This window comes from Oryza glaberrima, chromosome 9, assembly GCF_000147395.1.
Source record: "Oryza glaberrima chromosome 9, OglaRS2, whole genome shotgun sequence".
Lineage (NCBI taxonomy): Eukaryota > Viridiplantae > Streptophyta > Magnoliopsida > Poales > Poaceae > Oryza > Oryza glaberrima.
Window position 1 is genome coordinate 10,895,719 of NC_068334.1, and position 25,165 is coordinate 10,920,883.

The window sequence follows — 25,165 nt, forward strand, 5'->3', positions numbered from 1 at the left end:
ACAACAGCGCTGGTGCTTCTTGCTCCCATCTGATTTCGTCCTGGCGTTTGGATCTGCGGCAACTCAATAAAAGACCAGATGCCTTGTGTTTCAGCTATTCTGCTAGAGATGTGATAAGAATTGGAGGTGTCCATCGCAAAGCCGATTGTGCTACATGAGCAGTTGATCATCCTGATCTAAGTACATCATTGCCTGATTTTTATTACAGTTGGTACAAATAGTCAGCTCTTGTCAATTACAGAACATACATATACTCTTGGTAATAACAGAACATACATACATACATACATACTCCTACATTACAAGGGGAGGCTACAGACTCAAATTGTTTTGTCAAGACAAAAACACGATCCATTGGTACATTGCAGCAGGGATAACAGCAGTGTACATTTACAGCAGGTGCAGGCCTAGAGGTGCTTAGCTTTGCTTAGGTGGTCCTCTCAGACATTTTGGGTCGTGGCAACAGCAGGCAGCAGCAGATGACAGTTCAGTTAGCCCCTCTGAAACGGCTGCTCCAGCTCTCTCAGCTTCGGGCAATGCCTGATATCTATACTCTCCACCCTTGCAATGGATTCTCCTCCTCCGATGGAGCTCAGCTCCTGGCAGCAGAAGATCTTCAGCCTCTGGAGAGACGGCAATCCACTCCAGATCTCAGCGCCGATGCACTCCACCCCGGAGCAAAACTGCAACTCCAAGCTCACGAGCACAGGGAGTTCACGCAGGCCGCACCGGAGAACTGAATCCGTGAGCTCTCCGCAAGCTTCCAGCTTGAGCGATTTCAGGGATCTGGGCAGGGTCAGGCCTTGCTCCCAGCTGAGGCTCCAGCAGTGGGACACCTCCAGATCCTCCAGGTGAGTGAATTTGATGAGCTGATTCGTCGGCAATGATGCTAACTCCTCGCAGTTGGAGATCCGTATCACCTTGATTTCAGGTAGAAGCTCTGGCAGGAGGAGATTGTCGAGGCTCATTAGCTTTCTGCACCAGGTGATGCTCAGCTTGGTGAGTGATCTGAACACTACAGGTGAGCTGCCTCTGCTGCTACTGCTGCTGCTCCCCGTCTCGGTGATGAACAGGTTCGCTATGTTAGGGCAGGAGCTGATCGAGAGCGATTCCAACCTGCTACTAGTTTTGAAATCGAAGAGGTAGCTTGAGAAGTCATTGAAATCAAGGATTGAGAAGTCATTGGAATCAAAAGGGTAGCTTGAGAAATCTTGTCCGTCAATGAGGAGCCAGCGTGGATGAAACCAGAGCCCATGTAAAATCTTATTTCCAGATTCTTGATGCTGGGGTTAGGGCGTAGGCCTTCAAGCACCTCCATCTCCTGTTCGCCGTTGTGTTTGTCAGGCCTGATCGAGTCATGCCATGAAAGAGTCAATGTGTTGAGATGGGTTTTCTTGTCTAGATCAGCCTCAACTGCTTGCTCCTTGCTTGTGACATTGTGAAGGCCACTGATCTCCAGTGCACCTCGGAGATTGTTCAGGTTTTTCAGCTCATGAATTCCCCTTCCTGGTGTATCATCAACAGCATAGTAAGGCATATCTTGAAGATAGATAAGATTGCCTACTCCAGGCACATGTCCGAGCTGGTTGTTAAGATCACTCCTCAGTCTAACCTTCCTCAATTTCACGAGCTTGACAATGTCCTTGGGAACATCATCAAATCTGCAGTTTTGAGCATCCAGGATTTCCAGATTACGAAGACGCCAAAAAGAATCAGGAAGTGCCTCGAAGTCACAGGAGGAAATGTCGAGATAGCGAAGAAGTATCAGGTTACCAACATTCCCCAGTAGCTCCTTCAGCCGGCATGATATGAACCTCAGCATCCGGATGTTAGTGAGATGACAGGACCATGTTTCAAGTACAGAAGTAGTAATGACATCAGAGTCAATGCTAATGCAAACAACTGACCGCAATGTCTTGTACTTGTGCAGGCTTTCTAAATCGCTGCTACTAAGACCACTAAAGTGGAGTATTGACACATGACGAACTTTGGGAGGTATTCTCAACAAGTCACTGCTGTCTTTAATCACAAAGCATTCGTTTGTCGAAATTTTCTGCGCAGTTTCATACAGCAAACCTTGCATGACATATGCATGCCGAGAACTGGAAGATGTTGGAGATATCTGAAAGAAGGATCGTCTCACAAGCTGATCAAAGTACTCATGGCCGATATCTACAGCAGGCACGATTCCATTGGACACAACTAATCCCACTGCTACCCAGCTATCCACAAGTGTCTCTGCGTCAAATTCATGACTCTTGGGGTACATAGAACAGAAGGAGAAGCATCGTTTCAAATGGAAAGGGAGATATTGGTAGCTCAAGTGAAGGGCTGGCCAGATTCTGGTTTCCTTGTGATGAGCCAACTCCCACAACTCACTTTCCAATATACTCTTCCAGTATACAGCATCCAGTTTCAACTTCAGTAGACATCCAACAATTTTAGCACCAAGAGGAGAACCATTTAGCCTTGCAGCTATTTTTCTGCCAATACACTCAACCTCTTGATCACTGTCAGAAATCGGTAAATCAAATGCATGCATGCTAAACAAATGCCAATTAATTTCCTCGGGTAAACCTGCCAATTGCAAGCAGACTGAACTAATATGTTCAGCAACCTTCATCGATCTTGTGGTCACCAAAACCATACTTCCTGGACTGGCACATTTTAGGGGGGCAAGAAAGCTTTCCCATCCAAGGTAATATTCTTGGCATACATCCTCCTGCAAATCATCAAGCACAAGCAACAACCTCCTTGAGTGATGAATCATGCCATTAGTTAGAACTCTCTGGAGACAAATTAGATCATCAGATTTCATTTCGCTTTCGGCAATAGCCCATGCTAACCTCTTAATCAGCTTCTTGTCATCAAAGCCATCTGAGACACATCCAAACAAGAAGATCAAAATGATCCTGAACTTTCTGATCATTGAAAGAACAATGAGCCAGGGCAGTCTTCCCGATACCACCATCTCCTACTATTGTCAAAACGGACAGATTCTTTTGTCCAGCTCGACCACTGCTGGGCACCTCAGCGACTTGCCCGCTGGTCGGACTGTTCTTGTCCAAAATAAGTGAATCAATCAACACCTGCAACTCTTCCTGATAGCCAAAGTTTGTTCTGTCGTACATGAGATTGCCGTATTTCTGGCTGACCGATTCAAAAATAAAATGCTGTGGTTGCATGTCATGCAAGCCCAAATGCCCCATTTGTTCTTTGAGAGAATTGAGCTTTCCATGGATTTCCGTCATCCTGATGTCAGAAAATTGAACCCAACTCCATCCTGGAGCTCATAGTAATTGAGCTCGTCCAAGAGGTCTTCAGCACAGTACACTGTATCCTTGGCTTCTTGCAGGAGATTAGCAATGGAATAATCCTTGTGAACCCAACACTCCGCGAGCTTAATAAGTTCGTACATACCACGGAGAGTGGTCTCGAGCACAAACCGTTCATCCTGATTTGATGAGTTGAAACCGGGTGAATGAAATTCGTCCGGCGTCCATGTGACGAAGCTGGGTGAATGCTGAAATGTGGTGGGATCATGAGTGTTCTGCGCCGAGTCGGGGGTAGCAATTGGATGCTGTGTTGAAGTTGAAGTAGTGCTTTCCACTGTGCCTGGGGTGGCATAGTTCAGTACTGACGGCTCATCCGTCAGGCTCTTTGAGGGATGCAGGCTGAGTGATGCCCACGCATCATCTTGTTGTGCAGTTTCCTTGTGCTTTGGCTGCTGTTGGAACGGCGGGGCATGAGCTAGCTCCTGCTGCAGCGGCCATGGGAAAGGTTGTGCTGCTGCTGTCGAGATGACACCAGGAGGGGGTTGACCAATACGATGGAGGAAGGCGATGATCGCGGCATGGTCTTGCGCACGCTGCTGCTCGTGCTCACGGTTGAGCCGGGCCATCTCCTGCCTCCGCCATGCCTCCTCCCGGGCCGCGCGCTCCGCCTCCTCCCGTGCCCTCCGCTCCGCCTCCCGCTTCTCCAGGGCCTCCAGGAACCGCCGCTGCATCTCCTCCTGCCTCTCGACGACTTGCTTCATGAAGCCATCGAACAAGGCCGCTAGCTCTTTGCCACCACCACTGCTGCGGTTGCTCTTACTGCCAATCTCTCCAGTGATCATCATCATGTCTTCCTCACATCCTTTACTCGACTCCAGCTCTGCTGATTCTGACATTGGAAGGAAGCTGCTGGTGTTGTCCAGGTTCATAGGCTGCGAATGGTGGAGCTCCACCGCCCCCGAGGCCATGGATGGCGAGGGCGCTACCACTGGGCAGCCTGAGCTCACTACTGGTGCTTTCAGACTTTCCTGGCGCGGCGCACCTGCTGATTTGGTGTGTTTATAGATCTTGTGGACCTTCTCAAATTTCTCCTTGCACCTTTTGGCGCTCCTCCTGTAGCCCAACCCCGCAAGTGCCCTGAAAGACGGAGCACAGCACTGGTAACCAAAAGGACATTCATCTATTTGATCAAGTGACTTGTTTTTCTTATCAATCAATCAGCAAATTAGCACCTACTCCCTCCGTCCCAAAAAAAAGGCAACGTATGAGGGAATGTGACCCCTCCTAGCAATTTACATTTTGTTTTTTTGGTAGGGTAAAACAAAGCAATGGCTACAATTTCATGTTTATGTCTGCTAGTACAATATAAAACAAGGACTTTACTAAAGTTAAGTACAAAACACATATAAGATCATGATGGGAAAAGCAAAGCAAATTAATTACATTGAGATTATACTAAATTATGGTTTTTTTTATATTGTGCGAATTTAGATTATATACAATGTGAAAAATCTAGGTGACATGTGAATAGTTAAAAAAAGCCACTGGTAAAATATAGTAACAAAAGTTAAATAAAAGGTAAAAAAACAAAAAGCTTTCTTACTTTGCACTCTGTGAATATTGAACACATACAACATCACAAAAAGCTTTCTTACTTTGCTCTCTGTGAACATTGAACACATATAACATCACAAAAAGCTTTCTTACTTCGCTCTGTGTGAACATTGAACACATATAACATCTATAAAAGTATGAAAATATCAATCGCTTTCTTACTCTTACTACCTTGAGATGTCCTCCCAAAGGTTACCCTTGATGGTGGCACCGCGGAAGGCGTCATCCATTTCCGACCGGATCTTGATGAGCGCCTGCGTCTCCTGTCGAGACCACCGGCTGCTGCCGCCGCCGCCGGCCTCCGTGGAGGTGGCATATTCTTCCTTGTTGCTCAGCCTCTCCTGCGGCTTCGTCGTCGGCACGGGTTCGCCTTCCTGGTTCTTATCATCCATCGGGAAGGCCGCAACCTTGACTTGAGCTGTGGAGATCTCTAGCTATGTGGGGGACTGACGAGTACTAGTACAGCAATTGGGACAAAATACTGAACTGTCGCCGATCCAAATTACAATTACAGGCAACTACTCCTGCTGAATTGCTGATGAATCGCAAAAAAGAGAAGAAAAAAAAATACACCTACTGAATTGCTATTGAATTCCAGCGTGGTTCTGAATCGAAATAGATGAAGGAGAGAACGTGTTGGTTAGAATAGAATCAATTGGAGGTATCGAACCATTCAAAAAAAAAAAAAAAAACTCGGCTCGGCGATGGGCGACCTGCCCTCATTTGCCTGGCAACGGCGATGGGCGACCTGCCCACCGAAGCCTACCTGGCGATCCCTGACCCGGTCAACTCGGACTTCACCTGGCGAAGCAGCACGTGCACGGTCGTCGATGCGCAATGCAGCCGCGAGAGTTCGCCCAAGGAGCCGCATGACTCAAAAAGTCAAAAATAGGTTGAAATCAGAACATCTAAATTGATTAATCGTCAGAGAAAATAGTAAATTTCACAAAACTAGGGATGGTTTGGTCAAATTATCATAAAACTACATATTTAACACTAATTTTATCCCAAAACTACAGATTTAAGGTAAAAATAGCATGGTGGCCCGCGAAAATTGCGCGGCTAGCATCATTATATTTTTTATCATATAATATCATATATATTTTCTCAATGTATTATTCAAATATATTAAAATGATAACATAATTTTAAATTTTGTACTAAATTTACGAAACTACTAATGTGTAATATTCATATTCTATTTTATATACGTGTTAGTTATTAATTATTTTTAATATCAAATTTTTGTTATTTCTAAATTATATTCCTATATAGACTCTAGACTCGTCTTTCAATATTTCTTTTTTTTAATTCCGAATTTTCGTTATATGTAAATTGTATTTCTATATAGACTCTAGGATCTTCTTCCAATATTATTTATTTTAATTATGAATTTTTATTATTTCTAATTGTATTTCTATGTGGACTCTAAACTCATCTTTCAATATTCTTTAATTTTTAATTTCGAATTTCAGTTACTTCTAAATTGTATTTCTATATTGACTTCAGACTATTCTTCCTATGTTTTTTAATTTCGAAAATTTTAGTTATTTGTAAATTGTACTGTTTTTATATGAACTCTAAACTCTACTTTGAATTTTATTATGTTTATTCTGAATTTTAGTTAGTTTTAAATTCCTATATAGACTCTATACTCTACTTCTGATATTCCTTATTTTTAATTCTGAATTTATATTATTTGTTAATTGTATTTCTATATGAACTCTATCATCTACTTCTAATATTCCTTATTTTTAATTCTGAATTTCTATTATTTCTTAATTGTATTTCTATACTCTATACTCTACTTCTGATACTCCTTATTTTTAATTCCGAATTTCTATTATTTTTTAGTCGTATTTCTAGGCAAAATTTGCTACAGGACACCCAAAAAACGCGTAATTAGCTGAGGGACACCGAGAAAACGTGGAACTGCCCCAGGACACTACAAAATTTGTGAAATTTGCCGTAGGACACCAAGCTCATTATTTTATTATTTTCTGGCTGAAAGTGACGAGTATTTTTTCAAAATGCCCAGATTGCCCCCGTGTCCAAATCTATGCCGACGCGCAGTCCGGTGGAACCAAACTCGGTCGCATGGTTGGATGGAGGAGCGATTTCGCAATCAAGAACCTGGCTGTGGCTTCGTCGCCGGCCGCGACGCGCTGCTCTCGCCGCCGAGGAGGCCCATCTCCACGTCGCGGTCGGCCTGCGCCAGCACCGGCGCCGGCGGGGGCGTCTCGCCGGTGAGCAGTATCTGGATGAGCACGAGCCGCGTGGCTTCGGCGGTGACAGCGACGAGCTGTAGCATGACGCCGAACGCGTCGAACCACGCCTCGCCGTAGGCGGCGACGGCGATGCCCGCGGAGATGCCGAGCATGTTGAGCATGGAGGCGTGGCGGAAGGAGTCGGTGCGGGACGCGACGGCGAGGCAATAGACGGCGACGGGCATGAGCGCCTTGAGCATCTGGATGAAGGAGACGGAGATGTAGATGTATGCGGAGTTGGAGAACCAGAGCGACAGCGCGTAGAGCACGCCGATGGGCACAACGGAGGCAGCGTAGAGGCTGGGCGTCATGGGCGGCGACGTCGGCTCAGCGACGACGCGGAGGACGCGGACGAGCACCACAGTGAGGGAGGCGCAAAACGCCATGTGGACCATGGTGAGCGATATGGGGAATGGCCAGTTGTACATCGTGGGATCGAAGATGTACTTGTTGTACATGATCACCGAGAAGCTGAATGTGATCCACACGCTCACATACGCGTAGGACAGAAGCACCGACTTGAGCACCGACGGCGCCGGCGCCGGAGAAGAAGACAACGACGACACAACGTCCATGGCCGTGGTGAGCGCAGGGGCCTTGGTAGGAGAGGATTGATGTGGCTTGAGAGGTGTGACGCCGGCGCCGGCGGGGGCGTCGCGCCGCTGCAGCCCAGCAACCGGAGAGAGGAGCAGACAAGTTAGACGGCGTACGTCGTCGCCGGAGAGAGGAGCGAGAGCTGCAGGCTGCAGCTTGCCAGTGATCTCCAGCCAGCACACGTCCAAGAGCTCCGCCACCTCAGGAACCTGATGACGGCGGCGACTCCGGCCATAGGTCCCACCGACGGCTGCACGCGGCGGACTCTCCGGCGGCGAGCTTCGTGATGCCGTCCGTCGAGTGGTGTGTGGCGACCGAGTTTGGGACGCGGGGGCAATCTGGACATTTTGAAAAAATACTCGCCACTTTCACCCGGAAAATGATAAAATAATGAGCTCAGTGTCCTACGGCAAATTTCACAAATTTTGTAGTGTCCTGGGGCAGTTCCACATTTTCTCGGTATCCCTCAGCTAATTACGCATTTTTTGGGTGTCCTGTAGCAAATTTTGCCATTTCTATATGTACTCTATACTCTACTTATAATATTCTTTATTTTTACTAGCAAAAGTGCCCGTGCGTAGCACCGGGTTATTACGGAGTGTGTATATTGACCAAAATTGTTATTTGGTTTAGCAAAAGTGTCCGTGCGTTGCATCGGGAAGCGCACAGATCAGAAAAAATATGCAATTAATTAAAATACAAATTTGCTGAAATATTTGGTATTTTTAAGTAGGTATGTGTATAATTAAACAAATTTACAAGTAAAGCAAGTGTGAGAAATAAAATGACATTGTTAAATTTAATTTTATTAAATTCTCCATGATTAGTTACGCTCTTTGGAATTTTATTGAAATTTTCAGAGCTTAATTGCTAATTTTAATAATACAAACATTATTTAATAATTATTTAATTGGAAAAAGAAATAAAATACTTCCTTTTAGGTTTGCTTAGAAATAAACACATTCAATAATAACTATAATTGTAAATGCTTCTGGAGAAAATGAAGGACTAAAAATAAACTTCTCTTTTTTTTTCGGCCCGAGGGACCTAAAATAGACTTATTTCCGGCCCTTCCGGTCGGCCCACGGCCTTATCAAAACCCTAACCCTAACCCTAACCCTCCCTATCCCCCACCCCTCCACCCCGCCCCCCCCCAAAGCCGCTCGGCCACCTCCCCCACCCCACTCCCGACGCCGCCTCTCCCCCTCCCCCTCTCCCCACCGGCGCCGCTTCCCCTCCCCTCCCTCCGGCGGCGCCGCTCTCTCTCCCCATCTCCCGCCTCTCCCCCTCCCCCCAGCGGGCCGCCTCTCCCACCATCGGCGCCGCTTCCCTTCCCTTCTCCCTCCCTTCTCGCCGGCACGGTGCGGCAACGGCGGGCTACAGCGGCGGCGACGGAGGGCTGCGGCGGCAGCGGCGGCGGCGGCGGTAGCGCCGCCCTTCCCCCACGCTAGCGGTGGCGGCGCCCTTCCCCACGCTAGCGGTGGCGGCGGCGGCGGCTCTCCTTCCCGTCTCGCCGGCACAGCGCAGCGACGGCGGGGTACGGCGGAGACGGCGGCGACGGCCGTCCCTCCTCCTCTCCCTCTCCCTCTCCCTCTCCCCGTCAGCGTCGACGGCGACGACGGTGTCGGCTTCGTCCGAGGGTGGATCCGTCGGCTGTGGCAGCCACCGCGGGCGGTTCCGGTAGCGGCGCTCCCTCCGCCGCCTCTCTTCTTCTCCGGCGGCGGTGTTTTTTTTTTTTGCAATTTTTTCTATCCCTATTGCTAACCGAATAGGATTGTGTATGGACGAAAAACGGACGAAAATTAGATGTGACGACCGGAAAAATACGAATATTTATATTAGTTATAGAATTCAGAATTTCTATTATTTCTTAATTGTATTTATATATGGACTCTATACTCTACTTCTAATATTCCTTATTTTTAATACCGAATTTCTATTATTTCTTAATTGTATTTTTATATGGACTCTATACTCTACTTCTAATATTCCTTATTTTTAATTCTGAATTTCTATTATTTCTTAATTGTATTTCTATATGGACTCTAGTCTCATCTTCCAATATTCCTTATTTTTTAGTTCCGAATTTCAACTATTTCTAAATTGTATTTCTATATGGACTCTGTTTTCTTTTTCTCCGATTAATATGAGAATTTCTATACCGTGAGAGCGAACGTGGAGGCTCCTTTTTCTATTCCTTTAATAAGTTAATAGATATCGCAAACTATAAATTTAATAACAAAGTTATCACAAAACTATAGGTTTAATGTCAATTTAATCATAAAACTTGGACATTTATAACTCAAATATAATATTAGTGCAAAGGATTTAAATCCCAAAATCTATAGTTTTGTAATAATTTTATTATTAAATATGTAGTTTTTTTATACTTAATCTTAAACATGTAGTTTTGTGATAAACTTATTGCTAAATCTGCAGTTCTATGATATATGACCTTAAATTTGTAGTTTTATGATAATCTGGTCAAAGTATCTAGTTTTGTGAAATTTACTCTGTATTATATTTTGGAATAAGTAGTCATTATTATATTTTTTTTCTAAGAAAAAACTCATCTTGCAAAATAGGCAATATTCGCCTAGCTGTTCGAACCGCTATGTTAATATGTACTTTAGAGTAATTAACCCGGATTTCAACTCATAAATTTAGTTGTAATAATTTAAATTAGCGGCCTGACACAAGGAGACTAGCGATGCAGGGTGATTGACACAAGGCGGCTTACAACCTATCTAAGAGGGCTTACGAAAGAGGGTTATAAATTCAAGGCTGCTAGCAATTCAAAACCGAGTAGAACCCGATATCTCAAGGAAAGCTCTCGCACAGAGCAACAGATTGATCTAGAACTATGAAAGCGACTCTAAACCAGCGACTACAACTCTAACTATAGGACACAAACTCAACAAAGCGAAACTGAAATTAAACTTGCAAAGGCACAAAGGGGTTTGAAACAGTGGAAACTAACTATTTTTTGTGGCGCTTTTCTGGACTCTAGGTAGGGAGAAACAATACGAGTAAAGACAGATATACCTTACGGTCAATCTAGCGCTCTGATACCACTTGATGAGGAGTAAGGTCCTGATCTGTCATTAGGTATTGGATAGGTTGATTGTGGAGACTAGCTCGATGTTGATAATCCAGAGGCCCCGATCAGGATGACCGAACCCCTTGCAATCGCTACACTACCCCCTCCATTGGTTATCACCCGAGCCGAAACACAGTTGACCTCACCAATAAGGCTATCTCCTACAAGCGAATCGAGAACGGAAGCAAGAGAATAGAAGATGTAATCTAAATATATTGTGAATTGTGACATCATGGCCCAATTAGGATGGGACATGTATGGTCCATGAGAGCTGTGTGCGCATGTTTAGCATGGGTGGAACCAACTTATAAGGCACTCCAACCATACCACTCCCGGGTTAACCCTTTTACACAAAACAAGGACAAAAGTATAAGTGAAGTGGTATGTGTGAGTGGGGCCCACCTGTTGGTTGGACTGGGCTGCGTAGTTCTGGAGGGCGGACTGTTACAAATGGTATCAAAGCTGACCCTCGCGGTTACTCATATGGGTCAATGTACGACCATATGGCGCATGGCGCATGTGGGCTTTGTGTGAGACACATGGCATGGCATATGGCTAGCACTAGACATACAACATGCGTTAAGAGGGGGTGTGTTCCTGGACATTTTCCTATATGCATGTGTGGCTATGTGGTTAAGTTGGACCGACGGGGACGTCGGATCCTTTAAGGGGATGTATGTGACCGTATAAGCATAAATATAAGAGAGAAGTGCACTAGCGTTAACTAAACTTGTGCGGGTGTGTCATCTAGATCCCTGAACTCTCAAAATGCATTTTTGGGTCCCCGAACTTGTTTTGGGTGTCATATAGGTCCATCCGATGACGTGGCATGCCACGATGGTGCCTACGTGTCAGTAGGGATCCACATGTCAGTCATACGTATAAAAATAAAATTAGAAACCATATTTTCTCCTCTCTACCTACGCGTCGAGCTCCGCCGCCTCCGCTCACCGGCATGCACGCGCCGGCCTACGTGCGTCGGCTCTGTCGGCTCCGCCATGCTGGCCTCCTCGCCGCAGGCGATGCCGCACCCGCCTCGGCCCGGGCAGCCTCAGCCGGCCCTCCGCATCGAGCTCTGTCGCCTCCCCCGGTTGTACCAGCTTCCGTGCACCGGCCAACGCGCCGCAAGTGAAGCCGCACTCGCCTCGCCCGAGGCCGTTTCCTCGGCACCTCCGCTGTCGACGTCGCGACCTCACGCGGCTTGCCGCCGCCGCCGCCATGTGCGACTCCGCCGGCCGCGCGTGGCTCCGTCGGCTCCCCGCCCAGGCGTGACACGGCAAACCCCTCTGCACAAATGCATGTGGGTCCCCACCGAGGCGCCGGCGCGGCAAGGCGGCGGTGCCGCATGCGGCCAGCAGAGGCGGCGGAGCCGCGCGTGACTGGCGCAGGTGCTTTGCCCGCGGCAAGCAGAGGACCGCAGCATGAGATCACGCGACCGAGCGAGACCGCAGCGGGGGTCCCGGAGGCAGAGTCGTCCGGGGCCTTGACGCGGACGCGGAGGTGATGCGGCGAAAGGTGGCTTGCACGAGGCCGCGCGTGTCCGCGTCATGGCGGAGTTCGGCAGAATCGTGCGAGGCCACGGCAGTACCTCTTGGAGGTGGAGCCGCGGTAGACCTTGCACATGACGCTGGAACCGGCTCCGAGCACCACGGCCAACCGGGGGAAACCGTGGCGGCGGAGCGAAGCTAACACGGAGGAGGCCTCGCGCGAGCATGCAGGCATGGGTGCAGGTTGACACATGAATAGGGCCATGCACTGCGTGCATCTATCCACACGTGCTACCGAGCGGAGGCTGCGGAGGCACGTGGTGCCAGCAGAGGGTGCCGGTTGCCGCTCATGGCGGCGCCGCTAGGAGCTCGCGTAGGCGGACATAAGCGGACTCGGCGGTGGTCGACGCGGAGGTGGCTCCGCACGGCATTGGTTGGTGGCGGAGGCCAGCGAGTAGTTGCGGTAGTCTGGCCGCCGTATCGCGCGGAGGGGTTTGCCATGTCGCGCCTGGGTGGGGAGGCAACATAGCCGCGCGCGGCCGGCGACGGCGAGCCGTGTGAGGTCGCGACGTCGACAGCGGAGGTGCCGAGGAAACGGCCTCGGGCGAGGCGAGTGCGCCGTCGCTTGCGGCACGGAGGCCGGTGCACGGAAGCCGGTGCAACCGGCGGAGGCAGTGGAGCTCGACGTGGAGGGCCGGCTAAGGCTGCTCGGGCCGAGGCGGGTGCGGCATCGCCCGCGGCGAGGAGGCCAGCATGGCGGAGCCGACGGAGCCGACGCACGTAGGCCGGCACGCGCATGTCGGTGAGCGGAGGCGGCGGAGCTCGACGCGGAGGTAGAGAGGAGAAAATATGGTTTTTAATTTTATTTTTATATATATGACTGACATTGGGGTCCCCACTGACACATAGGCGCCACTATGGCATGCCACGTCATCGGATGGACCTATATGACACCCAACATAAGTTCGGGGACCAAAAGTTGCATTTTGAGAGTTAAGGGACCTAGATGACACACCCGGACAAGTTTAGAGACCGCTGGTGTACTTCACTTTAAATATAATAACAGTATAAGCATAAATATAATAACAGTAAGTCCATCGATTTATTAGAATATCACATGGTGATTTGAGAGTACACTTAACGATTTAGGAGTTTGTTGGGAGATTAATAGATAATAGATAGACTGATTTTCTTAGCACCCGTATCTAACTTAAAAAAAAATATGAGATGGAGGCGGGATGGCTAACAAGCCAACTCAACTCGGCTCTTAAAAACTCGCTAAGTGAACGAGCTAGCTTGGCTTGACTTTTTAACATAATGAGTTAAAAACGGAACTCGACTCGACTCGTTAAAAAGTCCGAGTTAACCCATTAAACTCGTTACACCGAAATATATGGTTTAAAATTTATATGCAGTATAATTTGTGATTCTATGATCAAAGATTATGATTGGTATGCTATGTATCATGACTCACAAGATTATGATACAATGTATAATTATGAGTTTTTGACTTTTGCACCTGCAAAATATAAACATTTAATCCTATCTTAATACATCATGAGCTCAACGAGCTAACCGAGTAACTCACGAGCTAGCTCAAGTTGGCTCGTTAAGCAAACGAGTAAAAGTTCACACTTAACTCGACTCATTAACTGTCGATTGAGTTTTACAAGAGTTAAGCTAGCTCATTAGTTTTGACTTTTTTTTGCACCCCTAGATGGAGCCATAGTAATAGTAGTACGTTACGTACCGTAGAACGAGAAGTAATTCAGGATAAGACAAACAGTCAAATGTTGGGCACAAAAAATTCGTCACTTTTTTTACGGAGGGAGTATTTATCATTTCGCGGCTGTCCTTGCAAAATGCGGCGAGTTGATTTTTCTTTTTTTTTATTAACATCCAGCGAAGCATTCTCTCTCTTTTTTTTCTTTTTTTTTTTCTGCTGGCATGCACAGGATAGAGACAAACCAAGTCGTCCGCAAGTCGTCCGCTTCCTAGATTTGACAGGGGTGTTCGTATTTACGGCTAATTATTTTTTCAGTGATAGGCGATGTACCCGTCGACAGCGAGGCGTCTGTAGTGACTTCATCGATCTTAAGATATGCCGGCCCAGTCTTTCGGAGGTGCTCATAGGGGTAGGGTGTACAGGGTGTGCGTGCGTGTTCTTAGGGGTGAGTGTGCTCACATTGCGAGCGCATGTTTGAACTGTGTTTCTCAAGAAAAAAAAAAAAGTCGTCCGCTTCCTCGCTGTGATTCCGCCGCCCGACGGCCAAGCTCACCGCACTCCAGCCACTGCCCAGACGCTCCTAGGGTTAGCGCCGCGTCCTCCTGCCACCCGCTGCTTCGATGTCACCGCTATCCGGCCGGCCAAGCTAGCTGCGCTCCTGGCCTCCTGCCGCTGCGGCAGCTCCAGGTCGGCACTCTCCGGCTGCCCGAACACGCGGCGGATAGATCTCACCTGGCCTCTCTCCGGCCGACCGAGATAGCCGTGCTCCCTCTGTCACTGCCCGCTGGCCGCCGCGCCGATGGTGCTCGCTTTGAGCGAGGTGACGACGGGGAAAGAGATAGAGATCTAGGTGAAAGTATAAGATTTGGATGCAGAAAAGGTTTACAAAGGGTTGAGTTAGGTGAGATTGGCAGAGTGCAAATTTGCAATTGCCATACCCAAAATTCCTTTGCTCCAAACATCCATTCATATGGATTTCACTGTGTTTGTTAATTCTTTGTTTTGCAAGTCATTTCGTGTCTGTTTTGCTGTCTCCCAACAGGGCCTTATCTGATTTCTCGAGGACGATGGAAGGAAGGGCAAGGCGATTTGGTGGTGCAATAGAAATTTTACCTTCTTAGATAATCAATAGAATAATTGTGATACTGTCATATTGGTGTTGGTTTTAGTAGTTGGCTTTTTGGAAGCTATGGACTTGTTCCTAAGTGCGACGTCCGTCGTCTCTGACGCAAACAATTGGTTTTAATTCCTCGGGACAGCCTTCTCCGCTGTCTCCAAGTTGCAATCTTGGTGGAGGAGTAGGCTGGAGCAGAGGCAGGGCGGGTCGGAGTTGAGGCAGCTGAAGTGCTCAGAGGACGGGAAGATGAAGCAACTCCGCTACTGCATGCTCGATTTGCCTGATCTGATCAAGCACGCAGAGTGGCTCAGTTATGTCAAGGACGACAAGGAAATGACCAAGCTCCTCTGTGAGCTCAAGAGCCGGCTGTATGATGCCTATGATCTGCTTGAAGAATTCAGTCACCACCACCGTCAACTCCAACTTGGGCCCGATGCGCAGGGCATGGCGGAGCAACTGGGTGGACAATTTCTTGCAGAACATCACTGATGGCAACATTGTAATGGAGATCCTCGATGATCTTAGCTGCCTAAGAAGCACTATAGGGAGCGTCATTGACCGTCGTGTTCGTGCCGAGCCACAGCAGTTTGGCAAGTTGATGAGGCCGGCCATGAGCGCTTTCTATGACAGATCCAAGGTTCGCAGCCTGGGGAAAGAAGTCGATGAGGTGCTGGATCTGCTGGAGGTGAAGATCTGTCCTGTCCCAGTGCGCAAACGGCGTATCGATGGTGGAAATATTTCAGGCTGCAAAAGGGCAAAGGGCACAAGGGCAGCATGCGACAGCAGGCAAGAAACATTTGATACTGACAATGTGATTGTTTCAGCAATTGCTGGGATAGGTGGTGTTGGGAAGACTACCTTGGCTCGCCAAGTATTCAATGATGAGAGGGTCAAGGGGTACTTTGATCTGAGGATCTGGATTTCTGTCTCGGACGACTTTGATGTCAAGAGATTAACAAAGGAGTTCATACAGTCTGCTCTTGAAAATTCGATGCAGTCCGATAACCTGTTTAGTCTCCAACAGGTTCTCACCCAAGGGATAGTCAAGTCCAAGTTCCTGCTAGTTCTTGATGATGTGTGGGACGATGTGTATGCCAATCAAGACAACAGATGGCAGAATTTTCTTGAACCATTGAAATCTGCGGAACAGGGAAGCGCGATTCTGTTGACGACAAGGTCTCAAAGGGTTGCAGATCTAGTGAATGAAAACAGGCACTTTCATCTAGAAGGGCTGCCATCGGCGATATTCGATGAATTTTTCGAGGCATGTGCATTTGGAACAGACTGTTGTAGAGTTAATCCAGAACTGAACCCCATTGGGAAAATGATATTCCCACAACTGAAGAGATGCCCGTTGGCTGCTGAGACTCTCGGACGTTTACTGAAGCCTATGCTTGATAAAGAGCACTGGAATTGGGTTGCAGGAAGGGAGCTGTGGGAGCTGAAACAAGAGAAATATGACATTTTGCCAGTCCTTCGCTTGAGTTATCTGTATCTACCTCGCCATCTGAGGAGCTGCTTTTTGTTTTGCTCAATGTATCCTAAAGGCCACCGATTTGACAAGGATACTCTGGTGAACAATTGGATAGCAGCCGGCCTAGTTGAGTCCTGCAGGGGTGGCAAGCTAGAGAGCGATGCATATCAATATTTTGAGGAACTAGTTCATCGATCGCTCTTGCACAAAGAAGTAAGTGAAGAATCCTCCAACTCCAAGTATGTCATGCACGAGCTGATGCATGATATGGCGCAGCTGGTTTCTGATAATGAGTGTTTCATTGTAAAATGCAGTGAAGATCTGCAAAAGATCCCTGAAGATGTTCGACATCTGTCAATAATCGGCAGCGGTGATCTCAATGAAACCAACCTACGAAAGCTGTGTGAATATAAGAAGCTTCGATCCATTGTGTGCCATGGTGTTGACTCTGAGATAGTTACTGCTGCAGCTAAGCACTGGTTTGAGTTTCTCACTAAAATACGAATGCTCAGTTTCCTGTCTTGCAAGTTGAACTATCTTCCTGAGAGCATTGGGAACTTAAAGCTTCTCCGGTACCTCAACATTGGCGAATGTACTTTCGAAGAGCTTCCTGTATCTTTCTGGCAACTCCAAAATTTGCTAATTGTAGATGCTCAGAAATGCAATGTCCAACACATCCCTGAGGACTTCAATCAGCTGCGAGGCAAATTATTGAGATTTAAGTTGAGAAATACAATTGTCGATGTACCTGTCAATTTTGTGTTTTAATCATGTAAGTTATTCCAGCATATTTCAACAGTATCACGAAAAATGCTACATGTGTAAGTTATTATTTCATATCAACAATGGTTTAGTAAAGATGGGAATAATAGGTGTTGATTTCTTATGATTAAAGGAGTGTGGTTAGTGTCTTTCCATGGAAGGTATGTAATGTTGTAGCGCACACGCACTGTTTGGTGTATAAGCTAGCAAAAAAAAGATGAAAATGTTTCTACCCTTACTTCTAAAACTAATTTTACTTGCTTTAAATTTTACGATTTGCTTGTTAATTTATAAGATCTCACTACAATATCTCGTAAAATCTCCATGGTGTCAGGCTATCAGCAATTATTTCCTATTAATGATATCTATCTTTATATACTAAAAGTCCATAAAATTTCCTACAAACGCTCCTAAACTGTCATGTGGCGCTCTACAAACGCTCCTAAGTCGCCACATGACATTATCTAATCTCACCGTTGATTTTCACTTAAATTGGTGGTCCCATTAGTTTACACCATTAGATTAGATCTATTATTAAAAAATAATAACCTCCTCATGATCTGTACGCATGTATTTGTACGATACTACTGCTATCTTTCCATACGTTTGTACATGATCTTTTCTAATCTTGCTGGAAAAAAAAAACGTACACATGAAAATAAAGATAGAAAAAACATAATTCCATAAAAATCAACAGTTTTTAAAATATGATTTTAGATAAAATATATTACTTCACAAATATAAATATATTTAGTTAAATAAAGATATATATAAATATCTAATCAATGTTCTTTAAACCATATTCTAAATCTATCTACTATATATTATATATTAAAAGTACATTAAACTTTCTACAAATGCTTTTAAACCGCTACGCGGATCTCAAATAAATTAGAGAAATCCTCTACCCGTCACGTGGTGCTTTACAAACGCTCCTAAACCGTCACATGGCACTCTAATATAGTAGAGAAAATCTTAAAAATTATGATAGAAAAGAAATACATCTAATCATTATTTTCCTTTAAATAGGCGGACCCATCAATTTTAACCATTAGATCTCTATTAAAAAATCCGGTGTACAACACCCCGCACCGTATTTGCGCACGTACATAATCCGTACTCCCTCCACCCTCCGTATCTCTTCTCCTCTCCTATTTTCTAACTCACCTTTCATATTTTTCTAGCTAACACTTAATATATAAATAAAAATATTAATTAGATAGATTATAACTCCCAAGTTACCAGAAAAGAAAAAAGATGAATATCCATCCGTCGATTTCAACTAAAGCTGATGGATCCACTATGCATGTCAGATAGTTAAATTAGATTTGCAAAATAACAGGCCTATGTTCGGCCTTGGAGTGATCCAGAAATAACGAGCTCTCTCTAAGTGTACGTATATAAGTTAGTTAAAAAATATAGTGTACTTACCGTGGTTAACTACTTAAAAGTAATATTCAAATAAATATAACTGCTTAACTGTGCATCTAATTTCCAACTGGTTTGAATATTTATAATATTTGTGATTAAATTAATAAGTTAAGACCTATGTTAACTATATTTTAATTATAGAAATGATATGCTATGCATCAAGACAGTGATGAATTTTTTTTCAATAAATACGATATCAAATGTGCTATTCTATATTAATCTAGAAACATATATGTAGCTAAATGTCACGCCCCGAACTAGTCCCGAGCGGAACTAGCCCGTGACGCTCCAAATTAACCTGTTAATTGATACCAGTCCCAGGAAACAGTGCTGGTATAACAGGAAGACAGAATATCACAGCAACAGAGGTCTCTTTATTATAGAGTAGGGGTACAGTCATGTTGGGCTGCGGACAGATCCCGAGCTCACAACTGCATTACAAAAGGAACGCGGAAGCCAAGACTGGGACCACACATCACAGGCGCGACTTGGGAACTAGGCCGAAACCCTAAAACTCATCGTAGCCGGCTTGCTCCTGAAGGAACTCCTCGTCAGCGGGATCCGCTTCATCTTCTTCAGCAACTGGGGGGGAAATAATTTATATGGAGCAAGGGTGAGTACGAGAGTACTCAGCAAGCCATGGGAAATAAGTGTTTAATGCAGGCTTCAAAGAAGGGCTGCTGTTTTTGCAATTGATTTTATTTGAACTCTTTCTTGAAACAACTAAGTGAGTGCTTCTCAAACGACACGGATGAGAAAGTGCGTCTCGTCCGGTCGGAGTTTATGCAATGTATCAATCTTTTGAATTGATCAAGATTGGCACCCGGCCAATAGCTTTCAAACGGCCACCCGGGCCTGGCTGGTCCCATCAGCCGCAGATTTTCCAAACATCAAACCCATTTCACAACAGCAAAATTTCACAAGGCAGTAGTCAAACAAAACTACGCTAGGAATCACCTCACATCCGCCCATGACCGTGGGCACGGCTGTTCGGACAGTTTAATAACCTCTGCAGAGGGGGTACACTTTACCCACACGACATTACTAACCCGGATCATCCAGCCCGTGCAGAACGGCCACGACTAGAGACCTTAAGGCTTTCATGACAAGGCATTTCGAAAGCCGACACAGGTTCACCATATGCCAACGAGAGGGGTCCCAGACCAACACCAGGTTAGGTCCCAGACCATACTGTGCCAGGAAGCCCAGGGGTCCTCCCCGACACCACCCCGGCGAATCCACATGTCTCTTGGCATCAAGGCTCCCCCGATTAGCTAATTACTCAGCCAGGGGTGTCCCATTCCACCCATGTGGTCGTACTTGTCTTATGTTCGGATGAAATTCCAAGGAAACGGTCCTTAAGTGCAAGAGCGGGAAAACGTACTCCCGGTACGTTCCCCGGTCCGCGGTTTTGGAAATTCATTTAGTTCGCAAGCACCGACCCAGGTGTCGGGTTTTCCAAGTCTTTTGTAAAAATCCAAGTTTTACCCAAGAACTTACTCAGATTTTAAGTTTGAAGGCGACCGTCGATACTCGCACAGAGTGCACGAATATCGAGGCGCAACTAGGTGGTTACAAGGGAACATGGTATAACAATTAACAGTGGAAGGGTCAGATGCAACAAGTTGGGTAGGCCCACCGGTCTGCCTTGCAGACGGGGCAAACAGATTAAGTGCAATCCTATCAATGCATAATATTTTGCAAGCAAATTAATTAAGTTCAAATATGGGCTCAAGATGTTCAAAGGTGGCTTGCCTTGCTCGAGATCTTGAGCTTGATCCTCGAAATCCTCGCACTGCGGGTCTTCGGGCTCCGAAACTACACGCGAAACGGGACAACTCAACAAACGGCGAAAATAAAGCCCTATTATTGACCTCTAAGCGTGCCATTAGATAGATCTCGAGATTTGAGGAATTTTGGAAGTTGAACGGAGTCAAACGGACTCACGGTTGGGAAGATATTGAATTTCTAAGATTATTGGATTTTTGGTCTAAAGGAAAAGGATTTATTTAAACCCTTTTTGAAAAAGAAAAGAAAAGAAAAAGAAAGAGGGAGGGAAATTAGACTTCCCTCGGGCGGCTAGGGCGCGGCCCGAGAGAAAGGGGCGGCTCGGCCGAGCTTAATGGGCCGGCCGGCCCAAGAAGGCGGCCCATGGCGCGCGCGAGCGGGGAGGGGAGAGAAAGAGCCGGTGGGCCGGGTCCATTCCGCGTGGTCCCGAGTGGGACCCGCTTGTCGGCGGCTCGGCTCACCGTGAGCGAGGTGCACGCGGGCGTGCTAGGGTTTGGGGAGGGGGGCGCGGCGCATGCGCGCGGTTCGCGGAGGACGCGGTGCGACGGGCCCACGCGCAGCCTCACGGCTCGCGGTGGACCGCGCGCACGGGGAGAGAAACGGAGGGGGCGGCTGGCCGGGTCAGCCGATCCGGTCGTGGCCGAGGTGGCGCCGACGTGGCGCCTACGTGGCTGCCACGCGGGCCGGCGGGAGGTAGACGACGACGTCGGCCGAAACGGACGGCGGGCGGCGGCGGCGAGCGGCGGAGCGAACCACGGCGATACAGGCGAAAGCGAGCACACCGGGAGGTTGCACGGGACGAGAGGAGACGAGCCAACGGCTCGGATTCGCCGGGGGATGCTCGACGGCGGCGGATTGCGGCGGCGGCAACCGGCGGCAGGAGAAGGGGGAAACGGCGATGAGGTCACGAGGGGTCGATTCCCGGCGGTGAGAGCATCTACGCGGCTACGGGAATCCGTTGCTAGCGTCGGATTGGGCGGAGCTACGCCGAGCGAGGCCGGCGACGAGCGGCGCTTCCGAGCTCGGGCGGCGACGGCGGCGAGCACACGGCGGGCGGCGGCAACGGTCGGGGCGGCGCCAGCTAGCTACGGGGAGGCTACTCGTGCTACTACCCGAGTCTAAGGGGAGGAGATGGAACGAGGAGGGAGAACGGAGGGCGACACTACCGTGCAGGGAAGGGCGCGGTGACGAGAGGCCGACGGCACGGGAGCGATCTCTCCGGCCTCGGGCCGGGGAAGAGGAAGGAGAGGGTGCGCCCGGAGTCCCCTTCCGTGTCCTCGCTCGTGCCGGCTCCTCCGACACGCGCGACGGCGAACGGCGACGGCGAACAGAGCACGGGAGGCGGCGACAATGGAGTGGAGACGATGGGACAAAACGAGAAGAGAAAGGGAGGGAGGGCACCTGGGCTTTAAGGGCGGCAATGACGGTTTGGAAACCGACCTTGGGCGGTCAAGGCGCGAGCTGGCGCTCGGCGCTCGCAGCCAAAACGGCGACAGAGGGGGGGGAGGATGACGCCGGCGATGGGAGGAAAAGGGAGAAAGGAAGAGGGAAAGGAGGCTTGCCTCCTTGCCATTTCGGGAAAAGGAGGAGGGAGAGAGGGCGACGCGGCAGAGAGGGCGGAGGGCTCTGCCTCCGGCCCTTGGAGGCTAGCTCGCGGAGTGGCGGGGCCGGGTTGTGACGACGGCGATGACGGCGGACCGGCTTGGAGCGGAGCGGCGACACGGGCGGCAGGCGCGGGCAGGCGCGGGCAGAGCCTGACGGCGGCGGCGACCAGGCGGTCGGCCACCACGGCGCGCGCGCGCGGGGAGCCGCGGCTATTTGGGCGGCGTCGGCGGGAACGGCAGCGGGAGCAGGAGGGAGGGCTCGGCGCGGCTCGCGCGCTCGCGCGAGCAGCGCTCGGGCAGAGCGGGGAGAGGGAGAGAGAGAGAGAGAGAGAGAGAGAGAGAGAGAGCGAGCCGGGGAGGGAGGGGGAGATGGGCCGAGAGGGATTCGGCCCATCGAACCCTAGGGAGGCAAAATAGACTTTTGCGGAGGGATTTGATTTGGGAAGGATTTGGATTCGGGATTGAACTCGACGATGGATCGGGGACTTGAGACCTGAGATGGCACGGGCACTAGACAACAAGCAAAGAAACGGATTTCGCAAATAGGATTTTTAAGAGCTAGTTTTCCCGCTAGGCGCCAAGACGGAACGGGCGCTACACTAAATTAGATCCATGATAACAATGATAACGATGCTCTACGTATTTTCAATGTGTCTATTAAGTGTTTTGAGTCTATTTTTTCAATGTGTCAAATAACCAACTACACTCATCAAATTTAAAAGACGAAAAATGTTTATATACTACTAAAATTTGATAGTATAATTTAAGTGTACAAATTACTTAATAAAAAATGTGTCTCCACTAAATAAAACATGCAATGATACCCTCACGGTTCCAATATATTCTTTTGTTGATCGTCCCTATCTTCTCTGTCTCCCTGACTCTTCTCATTGTCCTCCCTAATAGTCCCCAATTTATCCTATAATAAACTATCAGAATATATATGCAATTAAAAAACACCTTACTTTTACTTCTGATGATATGTTTTCTAAAGAAAATAAGTCTACCTTCTTTTCAAATGATGAGGAAGAATATAAAAATATGATAGTATAATATAAAGCTAATAGGTTAAAAAATTATAATACGATTAATGCCGATGAAAAAAATGTATGGAGAAATTGTGGCAGATGTTCTCCAGTTAATATTTAGCTTTTATAACTATCTGAAACTTAGCATACGACGCATGCGCGGGCTACCTTCCTAGTTATTATATACTAAAAGTCAATTAAACTTCCTACAAACACTCTTAAGCCGCCATGTGGCGCTCCTACAAACACTCCTAGATCGCTACGTGCCACTATTTAATTTCACCGTCGATTTTCACTAAAATTGGTGGACCCAATATTATAGACCATTCGATTTGATGTATTATTTTAAAAAGTAATAGTTTCCTCCTGTGGGACGGAAAAGAAAAAGGAAAGTATCCAGTACGTACGTACATCTGAAATAAAAACGATGAAGCTTAATTATCTACTCTTCACCGGATGAGAAGAAAAAACTAAGTATAAAAGCGATAAAATAAAGAAAAAACATACGTACGTAGTATCATTAAAAAATCTGATGGGCTTTAAAGTAGGATTTCCTACTATTTAAAAATAAAATATATCGCTCTATAAATATATGCGGTTAAATTAGATCGTATATAAGATATCCAATCAACACTCTTTAACATTCTATATTTCAATTATCTATTTATCTATCTATTATCCATTACATACTAAAAGTTTATTAAATTTTATACAAATACTCTTAAGCCGTCATGTAGCACTTAATAAATTAAAGAAATTCCTACAAATTCTAAGAGAAAAGCAAAACACATAATCCTTGATTTTTCACTTAAATCGGTGATCCGTTATTTACCGTTAGATTAGATCTATTTAAAAAACTACCATCTTATAATCTCCCGTTCACGAAAGTACTGATCGTAAAAAAAAAACCCAAAATACAAAGTACGTAAGTAACGCACTATCAATAAAAGAAGATTAAAGCCAACAAACATAAAAACACAAATTATATACATCAATTAAAAAAATACATCTGCTTCTCTCTCCTTTCCGCCTTTCTCCATGTACATGTGAGAAAACAGTTATATTAGTGATAATAAATTTAAAATAATTATAATTTTACAAACATAGACTATATATATCATCATAAATTAACTCTTTACAAATAAATATAACTAAAAATTAGCTCTACAATGTTTAAATGTAAAGTTTAATTTTTTTTTATTTTTAACCCATTAAATTAATAATATAAGATAATTTTTTTACTTAAACTGGTGGACTAATTTTTTTCAAATAAAAAATTGTTTGAATTTTACACCATTATATTTTATACCTATTAAATTAACAATTTATAATCTATATCGACTAATTTATACTTAAACCAACAAGTGGACCCAATATTTGAGACTATATTGTTGCTAAAATATCTTGCTATCGATTTTCATTTAAACTGATAGATAATAAACCATCAGAACTATTTTTCTAAAAAAAATAAAGCCTCCAAAAACATCACTCTGGTCCTCTACACAACACATGCATGCGTGCACCACGACAATCCGGCGCACCAAATTGAGGCAACTAAGGTGATCACGATCACCACACCGTACCAGTTTGCCAAGGTGAGGACACATCAAATCATCAATGGATAATGATTGTTTTGTTAATAAAGTTAAAACAAATTGAACGACTATTGTAGAAGGAAAATAATGAAGTCCAGTGGGTTAAGTTTTTGCAACATGCAACTCTATGTAAGCTAAAACTAAGGGTTGAGTCTTACTCCTTGTTTTTCCTTTCGATCTAGATTTTGTATTTTCATTTGCATGTTTCCCATGTTCCTAAATGATGTGTTTCGGGAAAACAATTCTATATTTTTTTTTCTTAAAGCGCTTTTTTCAGAACAACATTTCAAATTTGTAGAAGTTA

The 25,165-nt window shown here is 46.4% G+C and overlaps 4 protein-coding genes across 5 annotated transcripts; 1 reads left to right on the plus strand and 3 right to left on the minus strand.

Moving 5' to 3' along the window:
- Nucleotides 1-491: 491 nt before the first annotated feature.
- Nucleotides 492-2,542, minus strand: LOC127783724 (putative disease resistance protein RGA3). Its single transcript, XM_052310904.1, has 2 exons — nt 1,303-2,542; nt 492-1,210 (listed from the first exon to the last, which is right to left on the minus strand). The coding sequence occupies exons 1-2, from the start codon at nt 2,540-2,542 to the stop codon at nt 492-494; spliced, it is 1,959 nt and encodes a 652-aa protein (XP_052166864.1).
- A 705-nt stretch (nt 2,543-3,247) lies between these two features.
- Nucleotides 3,248-5,557, minus strand: LOC127783725 (trihelix transcription factor GTL1-like). Its single transcript, XM_052310905.1, has 2 exons — nt 5,061-5,557; nt 3,248-4,412 (listed from the first exon to the last, which is right to left on the minus strand). The coding sequence occupies exons 1-2, from the start codon at nt 5,279-5,281 to the stop codon at nt 3,248-3,250; spliced, it is 1,386 nt and encodes a 461-aa protein (XP_052166865.1). The 5' UTR covers nt 5,282-5,557.
- A 1,456-nt stretch (nt 5,558-7,013) lies between these two features.
- On the minus strand, nt 7,014-7,730 carry LOC127783727 (probable sugar phosphate/phosphate translocator At4g32390). Its single transcript, XM_052310906.1, has one exon. It carries the CDS (start codon nt 7,728-7,730, stop codon nt 7,014-7,016), a length of 717 nt encoding a protein of 238 aa, XP_052166866.1.
- Nucleotides 7,731-14,530: 6,800 nt separating this feature from the next.
- LOC127785436 (putative disease resistance RPP13-like protein 1) lies at nt 14,531-17,539 on the plus strand. 2 transcript variants are annotated; one of them, XM_052312888.1, is made up of 3 exons: nt 14,531-14,963; nt 15,105-16,866; nt 16,968-17,106. In XM_052312888.1, exons 2-3 carry the CDS (start codon nt 15,550-15,552, stop codon nt 16,968-16,970), a joined length of 1,320 nt encoding a protein of 439 aa, XP_052168848.1. In that variant the 5' UTR covers nt 14,531-14,963; nt 15,105-15,549; the 3' UTR covers nt 16,971-17,106. The 2 variants fall into 2 exon arrangements, with proteins under 2 accessions (XP_052168848.1, XP_052168847.1); XM_052312887.1 differs by having other exon boundaries at nt 15,105-17,539.
- Nucleotides 17,540-25,165: the final 7,626 nt, after the last annotated feature.

Bases quoted from the DNA above. Each gene is read 5' to 3' on its own strand.
- LOC127783725 (XM_052310905.1), bottom strand. From the start codon at position 5,281: ATGGATGATAAGAACCAGGAAGGCGAACCCGTGCCGACGACGAAGCCG. The intron at 4,413-5,060 runs GTAGTAAGAGTA...TCCGTCTTTCAG, and splicing joins CTTTGGGAGGACATCTCAAG to GGCACTTGCGGGGTTGGGCT.
- LOC127783724 (XM_052310904.1), bottom strand. From the start codon at position 2,542: ATGCATGCATTTGATTTACCGATTTCTGACAGTGATCAAGAGGTTGAG. The intron at 1,211-1,302 runs GCCTACGCCCTA...TTGACGGACAAG, and splicing joins GGAGATGGAGGTGCTTGAAG to ATTTCTCAAGCTACCCTTTT.
- LOC127785436 (XM_052312887.1), top strand. From the start codon at position 15,550: ATGATGCCTATGATCTGCTTGAAGAATTCAGTCACCACCACCGTCAAC.
- LOC127783727 (XM_052310906.1), bottom strand. From the start codon at position 7,730: ATGGACGTTGTGTCGTCGTTGTCTTCTTCTCCGGCGCCGGCGCCGTCG.